The 16,293-nt window shown below is 42.5% G+C and overlaps 1 protein-coding gene across 1 annotated transcript in view; it reads left to right on the top strand.

The window, feature by feature from the left end:
• Positions 1 to 16,293, top strand: part of AACS (acetoacetyl-CoA synthetase) — a 135,171-nt gene that overhangs the window by 60,621 nt on the left and 58,257 nt on the right. The window contains exons 6-7 of the mRNA XM_077461821.1: positions 11,042 to 11,156; positions 14,450 to 14,531. Coding sequence (XP_077317947.1) covers positions 11,042 to 11,156; positions 14,450 to 14,531 — 197 coding nt within the window. The remainder of the gene's footprint in view (positions 1 to 11,041; positions 11,157 to 14,449; positions 14,532 to 16,293) is intronic.

Below are 16,293 nucleotides of genomic sequence, written 5' to 3'. Positions count from 1 at the left end.
AGTAAAGGAAGGTTGTCTTTCCCTCATGCTGTCATCCCAGCACAATGTCACCATACCATCCAGTATGATCAGATCCCCCCCACCCATCCATCCTCCCTGCAAGGGACTGATGAGATGTCATCAGAACCATCTTACATGCTCTGCTTTACATGGGCAGAGGAGAAGCTTTGATCTCCGCTCTCCCTCCATGCTATCTTTGTTCTGACCTGGAGCAGACCGACAGTCTAGTAGAGTAGAGACCAGCACAACTAGCATAGCATTACACACTGACCCCCCCCCCCCCCCCCCGGCCACACATTTACCCTAGCAGCCCCATCCAGATGTACTGTCCTGGGAATGCACCAAGCTTATTAACCCTTCACTGCCTGGGGGACTTTCACTCTGCTCTCCCCTCTTCTCCTTCCTCCCCAGATCCAGTACTCACTTCAGTGATGATGGAGGAGGGTTACTTCTCTGAGCCGATCTGTGTACACGCTCGCTCCAGCTGCATGATCAGTATCCCCTGGGTCAGTCTGCACTGCCACTGACTCAGGTGGTGGACTGCAGTGGAGAGAGAAGCAGGGAAGTGCGTGTGGAGCGGAGGGGCAGCTGTCAGTGGGATTATGATACCAGCTGAAGCCTGCAGCACTGAGATGGTGCTGTACTGCTGCTTAATTTAATGTCCGGCCAAAAATCAGAGGCGCCGCTCAGGCCTTGCTCTGCTTCCATTCCATCCACACAGTGAGTGGTGGTGAAGTGATACCCATGTCCTCTGGCGGTGCCAATAGAAACCCGACAACAAGGAGAATTAGCAATAAGGGAGTGTTGCGGCACATTGGTATGCGCCACAAGCGCTCACAAAAACAGCCAAATGCGGTGTCTCACCTGCAATCACGTGATTGCATAGATGTCACGCTGCCCATACGATGTCTGGCGTCTATACACAGTGCACTTAAAGGTCCTTTCTTTTTTTGCGTGACTAGCTTTGGAGAGGGGCACCCCAGCGCCCCCTATGGACGGCCGCCACTGCCACCCACTAAAATGAAGAATTCTCTTTTTTTTTTGGCATATGTGATGCAATGACACATGTGAACACCTTCTTTAAAAAAAAAGAAGGCTTTATTTAGCTCACCAAACACTATACAATCAGTACAGACTCCTTTTAGATCAACCATAACATATGTAATGCAAGGGCCTACCAGATTAGATACAGATAAATTGATAAATTCGATTGAATTAGGTGTGTCCTTCTATTAAATAGTTTTGGTGAATCGAAAGGAAATGATACATTTAGGTTGTAAAATGTATGGCTAGCTTAACTGTGCTAGCACTCATTAGGGTTGAGGACATTTTAGCTGTCCTCTCACCATAACTTACTGTCTATGGTTATACTGTCCGTATTTATTTTTTTACTTATGGGAACATAGATGGGCTACAGATCAAAAGATTCCAGTTTGCAGTTTCTGGCATGCTGTTCTTTAGGTGACCACCAGAGAGCAGTAGAGCCTCATCGACATCAAGCGCATTGCTGCGACTGACAACTACGAAGTCTTCACAAATTGTTTTAAACTTGTACTTTCAAAGAGGGGCATGAAAGTGTTAACTTTTATTTTCAGGTTTTCATTTCTTTTGTAAATGTTCGCTTGTTCTGCAATTCTCACTTCATTAAAAATCAATCCCTTCCCATAATTCTCCATTGCCGGCCAGTCAGTTGTACAGGACTCAGGGTCATTGCACCAAATCATCTGCGAGGACACAATTGTAAAGTAATAAGGCATTGCAGTAGCTTTTCTGATTCATATATTCTGGGGGTATAGCTCTGTGCTTTTGTTGCCGTCATCATGCTTAATTTACCTATTGTCTAATGTGTCTTTTCACAGTATTATATCCAAGCTGCTCCACTGACGTAAAAAAACATTATACATCAGTTACATTGCATGCTCAAGTGTGAAAGGAGATTTCAATTGCATAGATCTTGATGGCAAATGAGTGGTTTGGATGTAACCAGTTCAAGACGGCTGCAATGGAAATGGTCAGATAAGCAGATTTCTCTCTGAAAACATTACAGTGGGAGGAAAGCGTATGATTTCCCTTCTGTACCAATTAGGCACATTTGTATAGTGTGCACAGGAACTGGTCTTACTCAGTTATTGATGCTTTCTACGTCCACATGCAAAGTACAATTGGAGGCAGCCTGGGATGTACAAAGTGGCTACCTCCTACCTTTTTTTTTTTGTACAACTGAACTCCAGGCAAACCAATAAATGCGTAGTTAAATTATAAGTTTAAAAACTTTTTTTACTTGCCAAAGGCTTTGTTTTTCTGTCAATCCATTCCTGAGATTCACACATCCCTGTACATCTGGGCTGATCTAACATTCTCTTCTGCTGCTAAAGTGAAATTCCAAGTTCACCCCATCATTAACACCAAAGTTACCTATGTAAACAAGGCATTTCCCCGTTCTGCCTAGTGGCATGATAGATCACTGCTCCCTCTCATCAGGAGCAGTGATCGCTGTCATGTGAGTAGTAGCCCACCCCCCCCCCCCCCCACAGTTAGAATCACTCCCTAGGACACACTTAACCCCTAGATCACCCCCTAGTGTTTAACCCCTTCCCTGCCAATGTCATTTACACAGTAATCAATGCATTTTTATAGCACTGATCGCTGTATAAATGAAAATGGTGTCAAAGGTGTCCGATGTGTCCGCCATAATGTTGCAGTCACGATTAAAATTGCAGCTTGCTGCCATTACTAATAAATGAAGAAGAAAAAAAAAATGCCATAAAATTATCCCCTATTTTGTAGATGCTATAACTTTTGCGCAAACCAATCAACATACGCTTATTGCGTTTTTTTATTTATTTTTACCAAAAATATGTAGAAGAATACATATCGGCCTAAACTGAGGAAAACCTTTTTTTTTTCTTTTTTTTTACATATTTTTGGGGGGGATATTTATTATAGCAAAAAGTAAAAAATCATTTATTTATTTTTTTAAATTGACGCTTTTTTTGTTTATAGCACAAAAAATAAAACCCACAGAGGTGATCAGATACCAAAAAAAAGAGCTCTATTTGTGGGGAAAAAAGGAGAGTGAGTAGAGGGATGAGCTTACCAGTCTGCTATTTCTCCTTTTATTCTTCAGTCATAGGCTGGGGGAAGGGCAAGATCCCATTTTTGTATTAAAGTAGAGAAAAATCGGTTCCCGGTCCCATGACTGCTAGACAGGGCAGTCTTGTGTGCCAGAGCCATGTAAACCCTTATAACTGTATATACGGAAATACAAATCTTTTTGCCAGGTAAAACCACTTCTATGTGTGCATTTCATATTTGTATTTTTCTGTTGCCAAGAGTTTAGCTTTCATTTTATTTATTTATTTTAACAATTACAGAACTACATGAATTTGTCATTTTTTCTTTAATACGTTTCTGGAATTAGGAGATCCTGTCACCCACTTAAAAACTGTCACTAAAACATAGAACAATCAAGCATTTAAAAATTTTATTTACAGTGAAAAAAATAAAATAAAAATAGTGTGTGTGTGTGTATATCTATGTGTGTGTGTATAAGTATGTATGTGTGTATATAATCTAACAAAAGTGAGAACACCCCTCACATTTTTGTAAATATTTTATCATATCTTTTTTTCATGTGACGACACTGAAGAATTCATACTTTGTTGCAATGTAAAGTAGTGAGTGTACAGCTTGTATAACAGTTTAAACTTGCAGTCCCCTCAAAATAACTCAACACACAGCCATTAATGTCTAAACCGCTGGCAACAAAAGTGAGTACACTCCTAAGTGAAAATGTCCATATTGGTGCCAATTAGCCATTTTCCTTCCTCAGTGTCATGTGACTCATTTGTGTTAGAAGGTCTCAGGTGTGAATAGGGAGCAGGTGTGTTAAATTTGGTGTTCTTGCTCTCACTCTCATACTGGTTACTGAAAGTTCAACATGGCACCTCATTGCAAAGAACTCTCTGAGGATCTGAAAAAAAGAATTGTTGCTCTAGATGGCCTAGGCTAAAAGGAGATTGCCAAGACCCTGAAACTAAGCTGCAGGACAGTGGCCAAGACCATACAGTGGTTTAACAGGACAGGTTCCAGAACAGGCCACTCTATGGTCGTCCAAAGAAGTTCAGTGCAAGTGCTCAGCGTCAAACTCAGAGTTTTTTGGGGGGAAATAGAAATATGACTGCTACCAGAATTGCTGCAGTGGTTGAAGGGGGTGGGGGGTCAGCCTGTCAGTGCCTAGACCATATGCCACACGCTGCATCAAATTGGTGTGTATGGCTGTTGTCCCAGAAGAAAGCCTAGTCTAAAGATGATGTAAAAGAGAACCCGCAAACAGTTTGCTGAAGACAAGCAGACTAAGGATATGTATTACTGGAACCATGTCCTGTGGTCTGATGAGTCCAAGATAAACTTACTTGGTTCAGATGGTGCCAAGCGTGTGGGACGACAACCGGGTGAGGAGTACAGACAACTGTGTCTTGCCTACAGTCAGGCATTGTAGTGGGAGTGTCATGGTGTGGAGCTGCATGAGTGCTGCCGGCACTGGAGAGCTACAGTTCATTGAGGGAACCATGAATGCCAACATGTACTGTGACATACTGAAGCAGAGCATGATCCCCTCCCTCCAGAGACTGGGTCGCAGGGCAGTATTCCATCATAACAACCCCAGACACATCTCAAGAATGGCCACTGCCTTGCTAAAGAAGCTGAAGGTAAAGGGGATGGACTGGCCAAGCATATCTCCAGACCTAAACCCTATTGAGCACCTGTGGGGCATCCTCAAACAGAAGGTGGAGGAGCGCAAGGTCTCAAACATCCACCAGCTCCATGATGTTGTCATGGAGGAGTGGAAGAAGACTCCAGTGGCAACCTGTGAAGCTCTGGTGAACTCCATGGCCAAGAGGGTTAAGGCAGTGCTGGAAAATAATGGTGGCCACACAAAATATTGACACTTTGGGCCCAATTTGGACATTTTCACTTAGGGGTGTACTCACTTTTGTTGCCAGCAGTTTAGACATTATTGGCTGTTTGTTGAATTATTTTGAGGGGAAAGCTAATTTAAATGGTTATAAACAAGTCATACGCTCGTTAACATTGTAGCAAAGTGTAATTTCTTCAGTGTTGTCACATGAAAAGATATAATAAAATATTTACAAAAATGTGAGGGTTGTACTCACTTTTTTGAGATACTGTGTTTGTGTGTGTATATGTGTGTGTGTGTGTGTGTGTGTGTGTGTATAATATATATATGTATATGTGGGTGTGTGTGATAGAGAGAGATGTATACATACATATATATATTTTACACACACATACATTTATTTTTTTCTTCGAAATTACTGTTTGAGGGCTAGGCTTCCTAGCACTACTCCTCCCTTTGCACCTCCATAGCCCTCTCTGGGAGTGTCTAATTTCTGTCTGTGCTGGCTCTGCCGCTCCACCCCTTCCTTCTCCTTCCTACATAACCTTTAATGTAGCAGCCGGGGGGAAAGAGTGAAGGGGAATACTTTTGAGAGACTGCTCTGAGTTTTACTGGTATTGGATCCAAAATGGTGGCATGCAGCAGCTGTCTCTGGATTTTTGGATGTCTATGCAAGGGAGGCTTTACAGGTAAATGACACACAATATGTCAAATGCACATACAGACAGTCCCTGGGTTACAAACAAGATGGGGTCTGTAGGTTTATTAAGTTGAATCTGTTAAGTCGGAACAGGTACATTTTTTAGCTTCAATTGGAGGGAAAATGCAATTACATAAATTAGTGGAACAGTGATAAATCATAAAAAGGCAGTAAAAAATACATTTACACAACTTGGGATAGTTCCTCCTTCAGCTCTGCTTCCTTGAAAATAAAGACTTATGTCTGCTAAATTGTAGCAAAAAAGATGGTGGGAATTTCAGGGGTGAAATGTTTAGTGTCATCTGGGAAAATGGATTCAACAGTAATAGTTCAGTTTTCTGGTTATGACTTGACCAGGGAAGGAGGGTGGGGACCGGCATCCCATAAGCGGCTGGTGACTGCCTGCACTTAAAGCAACTGACGGAGGCTCCACCTTCCCCCCTCCATGGCATCTATCACAACTTCCCCCCAGCTCCCGCCCGGGCTCTGTGTGTTTACGATTGGAGAGAGGAGGATGAGGGGAACCACCAGCACAGCCAGGTACAATTCTTATACCTCTTGTGCACTTTTTTTTTTCTCTGTTCGCTAGGCTGCATTGATGGGACTGCATTGATGGGACTGTATTGATGGGCACTAATAAGCTGCACTTATAAGGCTGTACTGATGGGACTGTATTGATGGGCACTGATAAGGCTGCACTGGTGGGATTGTACTGATGGGCACTGAAAATAGACAGGATAGGAAGGGGTGGGGTTTACAGGTGACAGGGCAGGTCTTAAACAGGAAAGGGTGTGGCCTTGCCAGGAAGGGGTGGGTCATAAGTCAATTAGGGGTGCACGCGTTTAGTCAGGCCTAGGGCAGCACAAAACCTGAATACACCACTAGCTGCCCCATCAGTGCAGTAGGGATCACAGTAAGAATCTTTAGGATTGCCGGCTGGATCACACAGTGGGGATCTCCCGCTGTTAAATGGCTTGTATAGGAAACGCCGGCTGCTGTCAAACAAAGTCCCACTTCCAGGACCGGCATTGGACCAGTTTGCTGTTTATCATGCAAGCCGTTCCATGAGACGGGACGTTGATAGCGGCCGGCATTTCTTATACTGGCTGTGTCTCCGTGGGAAATTCCCACGCAGTGTGATACCAGCTGGCTCTCCTCACGATTCTTGCTGTGATACCCGTGCAGCAGTGAAAAAATGGCAAACAAGTGGGGGACCATCATATGGCGTGCTGTCAGGGAGCAGAGGAGGAGGAGGGAGGAGGAATCCCATCTGCCCACTACAGCAGGCAGGGACAGAAGTACATCCCTGCTTGCAGGAGAAGAGAACTACAAATGGGTTGTGCCAAGACTGGTGGCTGTAGGAACAGGAGGAATAGCAGCCACTGGTGTTACAAACAGGAAATTACTGGGCAACAACTTTTTTTTTTTTTTGTGAAAATCAGGCTATTACAGAGAAACTACTGAGTTAAGAAGAAGATGGATGGCATATTCAGTGAAGGTAGGAGAGCAGCAACAAGGACATGGAAGAAATCGTTTTTTTTTTTCTGTTTTTGCTTTAGGAGGTGATTGGGGGTATACTAAGGTCCACATGGAAAGTTGTGTTCACAATAAGGTCACCATAAATGAAATGGGAGCACCCTTTATGATGGGAAGAAAAGTGTTTTGAAGCACAACTCCAGTCTCGCCAGTTCAGCATACCTTGTACAGCATAATGGATAGTGTCTAGGGTCTTAAGGTGCTCCTTTGTGCCTGAAACACCCATGCATCTTCTCATTGTGAGGCACTGACCTCGCAAGCTGTGGGTATTACTACTTAAAGAGCTTAAGTGTCCACAACCAATCCAGTAAACCCTCACAGTATATGAATGACACCACTCTATGATGTTCCATATGGTACAATGTGTGTATGATCCAATGTGGCATTTAACTAACCTTGCAGTCCCAAAGAAATGTTCAAATCATGAATATTTGAGAAGTATGTGCTGCTACTCTTCACCTGAAATGGTGAAGACATTTTGCTGGTCACATGACAAGTAAATACCTTTTTTATAAGCTGGTGTTTGTGCTTTAACAAAAGTTATGTAATATTGAAAGTCTTCCATGGGATTGACTTTTTTTCTTGGGGTGGGTGATTGGTTTTGGACATATTTTCTAACCTCCTGTAACAATGAGAACATCAGGTTGTGGTAAAGCTTTCACTGAGCAGGGGCATGGGGACATCAGGATTAGGATATGGAGCCACATACATGGCTATAGTAAATGAAAACATGCTCCAGTCTTCAGGAGACCTGAGCTGGAGTGGAGATTACCTTCCAGCAGGAGAGTAAGACTAAACACAGTCAAACTTAGCCCTTGTACACACGGTCGGAGAATTTGTCGGAATGTGTCCTATCGGACCGTGTTGTCGGATAATCCGACTGTGTGTGGCATGCATCGGACTGACTCCGTCGGACCAAGTTTTCCAACATGTTGGAAATATTTTCCGACCAACTGGTCCGATAGGACATACTCCGATCATGTGTAGAGAATTTTGATCGGACAAAGTGCCACGCATGCTCAGATCAAATTCCTACATCAAAGCTATTGGCTACTAGCCTGAATGTAGTCCCATCGTAACGAAATTATGTCATCACATTCTGAAAGATCTGATTTTTTGACAACTTTGTCCGACCGTGTGTATGCAACAGTTTCGGACAAGATCCGACGGACAAAATCCGATGGATTTGGTTGGCAGAATGTCCGACCGTGTGTACAAGGGCCTAGAGTGGTTGAAAATGAAGAATGTGACGGTTCTAGCAAAGCCCAGACCTCAATCCAACTTGGAGCCCTGGGCCAGGCATGAAAAATGGGCTAGTCCGAAGTGCCAAGCCGGGAGAGACTTGCAGCCAAAGCTGGTTCTACCAAGACCATTTTTTTTTTTTTTGCAGCCAACAGATGTCTTTGTTTTTGATTAACTTTTGTGTCACAATAAAATGTTTTGCATTTTCAAATTGTCAATTATGTTTTTTACGAGTTAAACGGTAAAAATACCAATTACGCCTGTTTTGATTTAAACTCATGACTTAAAACAAATGTGCAAAGGCCAAAGTGGCGGCGGATACTAGCGCAAAGCTCTGTATATTAAATTCAACACAGAGTTGTGATAAGCTCTATAATTGCTTAAATATCTGAACATGACTCATGCTAGGATTGTCTTTTTAGAAGGAAAGCATTGCTATTGTTTGCTTGGAGAAAGATGTCTGAGTGATGGCATATTTGTAGGAGAACACTATTGCAGCAGCTGGATGATGTGATCTTATTTTAGTCTGTAGAATAGTCGCATCGCTATGAATGACTCTGCCACAGAATGCAATAATGGCTCCATCTGTGTTGATGTTTTATTGAGGGTAATGCATTTTGATAGGAAATGGGAACTATGAGATTTTTCTGAATATGTCTGTATGACATCGTTGGTTGATCTAATATAGAAGGTTTTCTCATGTTTTTCACTGTAGTGTCCTTTGGTTTTTTTTTTTTCTCTTGTATTAAGAGGACTTTCAGGGACTGTGGGTACAGCAATATTATACTAAGTTTTTAATAATCTGCTATGTAGGTTTAGTGTCATCAAGTTCCTCCATTAATCTCTTCTCCTCAGTGCTCCATTCCCCCATTAAAATCTTCCACTAGTTTCGATATGCAGAAGCTCCAGAAGTGATGGGCATTTCTTGAGAATAACTTTGCTTAGAATCAGTCAGCAATTTACCAACCAGAAGAGGGCAGCGTGCCTGCCACCTCCTGGGGCAAGAGCTGAATGTGAACAGATTTGGCTGACTTCAGGACTGTTTGGCCTCTTGATGGGTACAATGCTATAACTTTCAACTTCATTGATCGTCGCTGCTAGTGATATTGGTAAACTGAGAGCAGCATGGGGCTGACTTTCACATGTATTCCTACTCCCAGATAGAGTGGGGCACAAATGGATTGTGCAATAATACATGGTGCACTAGATTTAAGTTGGCAAATCTTTACTTGAATCTCTTTTGGTGCACAGTCATACCCACAGCCTGGGTTTACCAAAATTAAATGATTACGTTGAACTGAATCTGTGGTTAGGCTATTGACATTCTTTATTATACATTAAAGGAGCTTTAAAACAAGCCCTAACTGACCCCTGTAGCTGCAGAAGGCATTCTCACCAGCTTACTCTGCTCCTCTTCTTAGAGCACCAGCTCAATGTTCACATCCACTACAGCATCAGTCACCGACCACTGGTCCACGAGAAAATGTTGGTCCCAAGGGGTTATGCCACAAATCAACATTGTGGCGGATGTATACCGCTCAATGTTTCCAGTGTTCTCAATGAGCGCTGACAGTCCTTAAGGTCAGCACACATAGATACCCAATACCTCCTCTGTAGTTCTGGCTCCTGTGAACTCAGAAGGGGGTGCTGGGAGTAGTGCAGAGAGCGGAAGGTGAAGGAGGGGTCCTCCAATGGCGGCGCTGATCAGACTCTGGGAGGGAACACTGAGCTCTAGCACATGGCTGGATAAGGATGTGAGATCCAATGAGTCTGTGTAAGGCAACAGTGTGTAGCAGAGTGCCAGAGGATTGTGTGTTGGTGGTACGTGGGATTCAAATTTGTGAGTTTAGTGCTCTGAAAGGTTGGTGACCACTGCACTACAGTATTAGAGGGCTGGAAGGCTACAAAGACACTGCTGGGGGGAGGGGTCGAGTGAGTTCAGCTGCTCAAAGGAACAATGTGAAAGACCTTCAAAAATTCTGATGTAAATTTGGGAGTGAATTGCTTTACAGTGCCTAGAGCTGCAGAGGTCAGCGAGTGTTTGTTTTAAAGCATACTTACTGCTTGTGAAAAAATGTTAAAATTTGAATGTCCATAGCCTGGTCACAGATTCACTTTCAGGTCTGGGGGATCAATGTGTTTCAGTATGTCTGAACATCATGATGGTATTAATAACTGCTCCAAACTGATAAAAGATTAAACTTGATTGGTTGCCATTTGATTACTACAATCTTTCTTGGCATTTTTACCTCATTTTGTACTGTCCTAATAAAAAAAAGCAAACTAGGACACTGACTTAAGGAAAAGGAAACCACCGCTCCAGGATAGCCCTCCAGGGCAAATGCTCTTCCTCCTATCAGTGAGCCCCAGGTGCTGGCTGATACAAACACAATAGGCAGGTAGGCAGGACAAAACTCTGGATGGCCGCACACCTGAAAGACTTAAAATCCTGTATTTTATTTAAAATCGTAGGTCACATCACATCAAATAATCCACAGCAAAGAAAAAGGGTGCAAAAATCCTGATGCGTTTCGCACTGGAATCAGTGCTTACTCATAGCTGACACTGACTTGTTGCATGAATAACTGTATGTGGTTCAGTCTTGTATTCACAGTTTGTCTTAATCTTGCACTTCAATGCAGGGAGTCCTGGACAGATTTTCCCAAATTCAGCCTAAGCTGATCTTCTCTGTGGAAGCAGTGATTTATAATGGAAAGGAGCATGCACATCTGGAGAAGCTGCATAATGTAGTAAAAGGTACAACCCTCCCGATTTATCTGTATGCCTGCATATTCTGTATATATAGTATGTGTATGTTTTATAGTGCTTTGAAAAAGTATTCATACCACTTTGCAATTTGTCATGCTACAACCAAAAACATTAATGTATTTTATTGGGAATTTTTGTGATAGACCAACACAAAGTGGCACATAATTGTGAAGTGGAAGGAAAATTATAAATGTTTTTCAAACTTTTTTATAAATAAATATCCGAAAAGTGTGGTGTGTATTTGTATTCAGCCACCTTTTTACTCTGATACCCCTAACTAAAATCTAATGGAACCAATTGTTTTCAGAAGTCACCTAATAAGGAAACAGTCCACCTGTGTGTAATTTATTCTAAGTATAAATGCAGCTGTTCTGTGAAGCCCTCAGGTTTGGTAGAGAACCTTGGTGAACAAACAGCATCATGAAGGACAAGGAACACACCAGATAGGTCAGGGATAAAGGTGTGGAGAAGTTTAAAGCAAGGTTAGGTTATAATAAAAAAAAATATCCCAAGATTTCAATATATCTAGGAGCACTGTTCAATCCATCATCCGTAAATGGAAAGAGTGTGGCACAACTGCACACCTACAAATACAGGGCCGCCCACCTAAACTGAAAGGCCGGGCAAGCTCAGGTGGGAGAATCTGTCCACAGGGCAACTAGTAGTTGCGCATGCCACAAATCTGGCAATTGTGGAAGAGTGGCAAGAAAGCCATTGTTGAAAGAAAGCTACAAGAAGTCCCGTTTGTAGTTTCCAAGAAGCCATGTGGGGGGCACAGAAAACATGTGGAAGAAGGTGCTCTGATCAGGCCTTCTCATCCACATCAGTGCCTGACCTCACAAATGCTCTTCTGGAAGAACAGTCAAACATTCCCATAGACACATTCCTAAACCTCGTGGGCAGCCTTGCCAGAAGAGTGGAAGCTGTTGTAGCTGCAAACCGTGAGCCAACTCAATATTGAACCCTACATACTAATGCCATGTACACACGGTCGGACATTCCGACTAAAAAATCTGTTGGATTTTTGCCAACGGATTTTGGCCCAAACTTGTCTTGCACACACGGTCGCACAAAGTTGTCAGAAAATCCGATCGTTCAGAACGCAGTGACGTAGAACACATATGACGGGACTATAAAGAGGGCAGTAGCCAGTAGCTTTTGTCTCTTAATTTATTCTGAGCATGCGTGGCACTTTGTCCATCGGAATTGTCTACACACGATCGGAATTTAAACAATCGGATTTTGTTGTCGGAAAATTTTAGATCCTGCTCTCAAACTTTGTCTGCCAAATTCTGATAGAAAAAGTCTGATGGAGCCCACAAACGATTGGATTTTCCGACAACAAGATCGGATCGCACATTTTCCATTGGAAAGTCCGACCGTGCATACAGGGCTTAACACTGGGATGCCATTAAAGTTCATGTGCGTGTAAGAGCAAGCGTCCCAATACTTTTGGTAATATAGTCAGACAGAATAGTAAAGGTACTATTGACATGAAATTTCCACCACATGTCGGTAACAACCCATGCAAGCCACACATACAATGATATCAAAACAAGTTCAGAAATTTTGTGTAATAAAATGGGAAAAATGATTGAACACGCTAACTGAAATTTATGAAATGTATGGAGAAACTAGTGGTATGCTTTGTTCAGGTGTGATTGTGGCCCATTCTTCCACACAGTCTTCATTTAAGGTTCTGTGCCTCTTCTCTTCTATGAACTCTGATCTTTAGTTCTTTCTATATCTTTTTCTATTGGATTATAGTCAGGTGATTGGCTGGGCCATTCTAGCAGCTTTATTTTCTTTCTTTGAAACCATTTGAGAGTTTCCTTGACTTTGTGTTTGGGATCATTGTCTTACTGAAATGTCCACCCTCGTTTATCTTCATCATCCTGGTAGATGGCAGCAGATTTTTATCAAGAATGTCTTGCTACATTTTTCCATTCATCCATGCTTCAATGATATGAATTTTGCCAGCACTATGTATGCTGAAAAATAGCCCCACACCATGATGTTCCCACCTCTAAACTTCACTGTTGGGATGGTGTTTTTGGGGTGATGTGCAGTGCCATTTGACCTCCAAACAGATGTGTATTCTGGTATCCAAAGAGTTCAGTTTTGGTCTCTGACCAGACTATATTCTCCCAGTATTTCACAGGCTTGTCCAAATGTTGTGTAGCAAACTTTAAACAAGCTTCCACATGCTTTTTCTTCAGCAATGGAGTCTTGCGTGGTGAGCATGCATACGGGCCATAGCATTGAGTACATTACTTCTTGTTTTCTTTGAAACCATTGTATATGATGATTACAGGTCTTTCGGAAGCTCTCCACAATTAGTCCTTGGCTCTTGGACAACTCTTCAGATAATTATTTTCACTCCTGTCAGAAAACCTGGTTGTGGCCGGTTTATGGTGAAATGATGATCTTTCCACTTCCCGATTATGGCCCCAACAGTGCTCACTGGAACATTCAGAAGTTTAGAAATGCTTCTGTAACCAATGCCATCAGTATGTTTTCCAATAATAACATTGCAAAGGTCTTCAGAGAGCTCTTTGCTTTTACCCATCATGTGGTGTTTCTTGCATGACACCTTTGGTAATAACACCTTTTTTATAGGCCACCAGTTGAGACTGAACCAGCTGATATTAATTTGCACTAACAACGGGCAGGATTGCTTTCTAATTACTGATAGATTTCAGCTGGTGTCTGCTTTCCATGCCTTTTTGCAACTCCCTTTTCTTCATGTGTTCAATACTTTTTTTTTTTCCTGTGTCATTCTATTTTATTACATAACTTTTACTGAACTTTGTTTTGGTTTCTGTGTATGCATTACATGGATTGTTACCAACATGTGATGAAAATTTCATGTCAATGGCACCTTTAAAAATATATTTACCTAGAAAGATGGTGTGGTGTTCAATACTTTATTTACCCTCTGTATTTATAAAATCTCACACTGAAAGCACACCCCACCATAGTGTCAGTAGCATATTAGATGTTAGTTTGCGGCCTTTTTACAATATGTAAGGTCTGGGGCATGAGGTTTGATAGTTTGCTGTACACAAGGGGTCCTCAACCCTTGACTCCACATACGTTGCCTTTTTAATGTAAGAGGTTTGAGCCCTAGTACGTTTGAAAAACTATACTTGCAGAACTTCTTTTACCATTAACATGACAACCTTTTGTGTCATTCAGTTGTTTTATATTGTGTAATATTTGTGGTCAGTTTGTATTTTCTACCACCTTCTTGAGTGTAATCTTTCTTCCATTTTCCTCAGGATTACCAGACTTGAAGAAAGTGGTAGTGATTCCTTATGTCCAGGCAAAAGAGAAAGTAGACATCTCTAAGATTCCTAATAGGTTGGTTTTAAATATTCCCCCTCCTAAACCCTTTTCTTTATCTTTTATGTTGCCTACAATCTGATTCCAAACTAACTACTTTTATGGGAAAAAACTAAACTTTTGCATTGGTACTTAGTAATTCTACACAAATTTTACTTGATGCTAAAGGAAAATTCAATCTGCATGGGCACTGGGCATTAAGGCTTATACTGGCTTCACAAAGTCAACCCTTCAGCTAGAAGTCTCGGTTTTAAAGGAGGAGCAAGCACTGGGCCAGAGAGCCAATTTTAAGGCCCATTATAGGCCAGGATATTTGTACATTATTAGGGCTGCATGTTGTTTTGACTTGTGTACTGTAGCTAGGACAATGTAGCTTCAGGTTTATACAGCTTGCAATTGACATGCCTCTAATGCTGCGTACACATGACCGGACTTTCCGGCAGACTAGGTCCGACGGTCTTCCTGACGGACTTTCGGCGGAGTTCCGATGGACTTAACGAACGGACTTGGCCACACACAAATGGACTAAGTCCGTTCGTAAGTCAGTTAGTTTTGAACGCAATGATGTAAATGGGACTAAACAAGGAAGTTCAACAGCTTCCCTTGCGTTATATTTGGTCCGTTGGACCAGCACACAGACGAACGGTTTTCCCAATTAGTCAGTCGGAATTGAGTCCGTCGGATAGATTTGAAACATGTTCTATCTCTAGGTCCGGATTTTTTTTCGAAAAAAGATCAGACTAGCCCACACACGATTGGATTGTCCGATAGACTAATCACTTCGGACCTAGTCTGCCGGAAAGTCCGGTCGTGTGTACACGGCATAAGTTCCTTTACATATTTATTTAACCTCTTCTTGTTCTGAGCTGCTTTTGCATTCCTATTAATGTGTAAGGGGTATAAAGCAGCCCTGATGTGAACAAGTGCCGGGGAACACCTTTTTAAAAAAGTTTCTTTTTAAATTAACTTATGAGGTTAGAATTAAATAATGAAGCTACCCTTGCTAACCTAAAGGTGCAGGCTCTTGGGATCACCTGGAACAAGCAAGTAGCTTAAGGCCACGTTCACACGCGGGGACTGTTCGCTCAACTTTGTCCGCTGAACAGTGTTTCGGCGGACAGTCCGCTCGTGTGTGGGCTTCAGCGGACAGTTTCAGCGGACAGTCTGACGAACAAAGTTTTTCGGAAATTCCGAAAAGCTGTCCGCTGAAACTTGGTTTGAGCGGACAGTCCCCTCGTGTGTAGGCTTGTTCGTCAAACTAAGTCTCGCGCATGCTCAGAAAGAATTTACACGCCGAAGGTTGCATTGCAGTGTATAGGACGTCGTTTTCTAGTCCCGTCGTACGTGCCGTTCACGTCATCGCGCACGGTTTCAGCGGACTGTTCGTTCGTCGTGTGTGGGCAAGTCCGTCCATGCTAATTTTGAGCGGACTGTCCGCTGAAACTGTTTGACGTACAAAGTTGAGCGAACAGTCCCCGCGTGTGTACGCGGCCTAACAGTAGTTTGAGATGCTTCTGAGGTCTGAGGTGATGGGTGCATTTGACCACCGGCTTCTAAATTCCCTTTGACCTGCTTTAGTCTATAGACTTGCATGGGGTTGTTAAAACCCATTTGAAGTAAACAAAAGCCTGTGGGCACAGACCCTAACCACCCTGGAACCTGTACCCTGTAATACAAGCCAGTAAAAGATCCCTTTTAAAATGCAGAGACTCTTGCCACCAAAGTGATTCCGGCATTCCACAGAGCAGTTGGCACTTTCTATTTTCTTTGCTGAAGAAAC

The sequence above is a fragment of the Lithobates pipiens genome, unplaced genomic scaffold (genome assembly GCF_037356315.1).
Source record: "Lithobates pipiens isolate NorthernLeopardFrog02 unplaced genomic scaffold, aLitPip1_a1.2 Scaffold_3, whole genome shotgun sequence".
NCBI lineage: Eukaryota > Metazoa > Chordata > Amphibia > Anura > Ranidae > Lithobates > Lithobates pipiens.
This window is presented reverse-complemented; position numbering and strand designations above follow the sequence as displayed.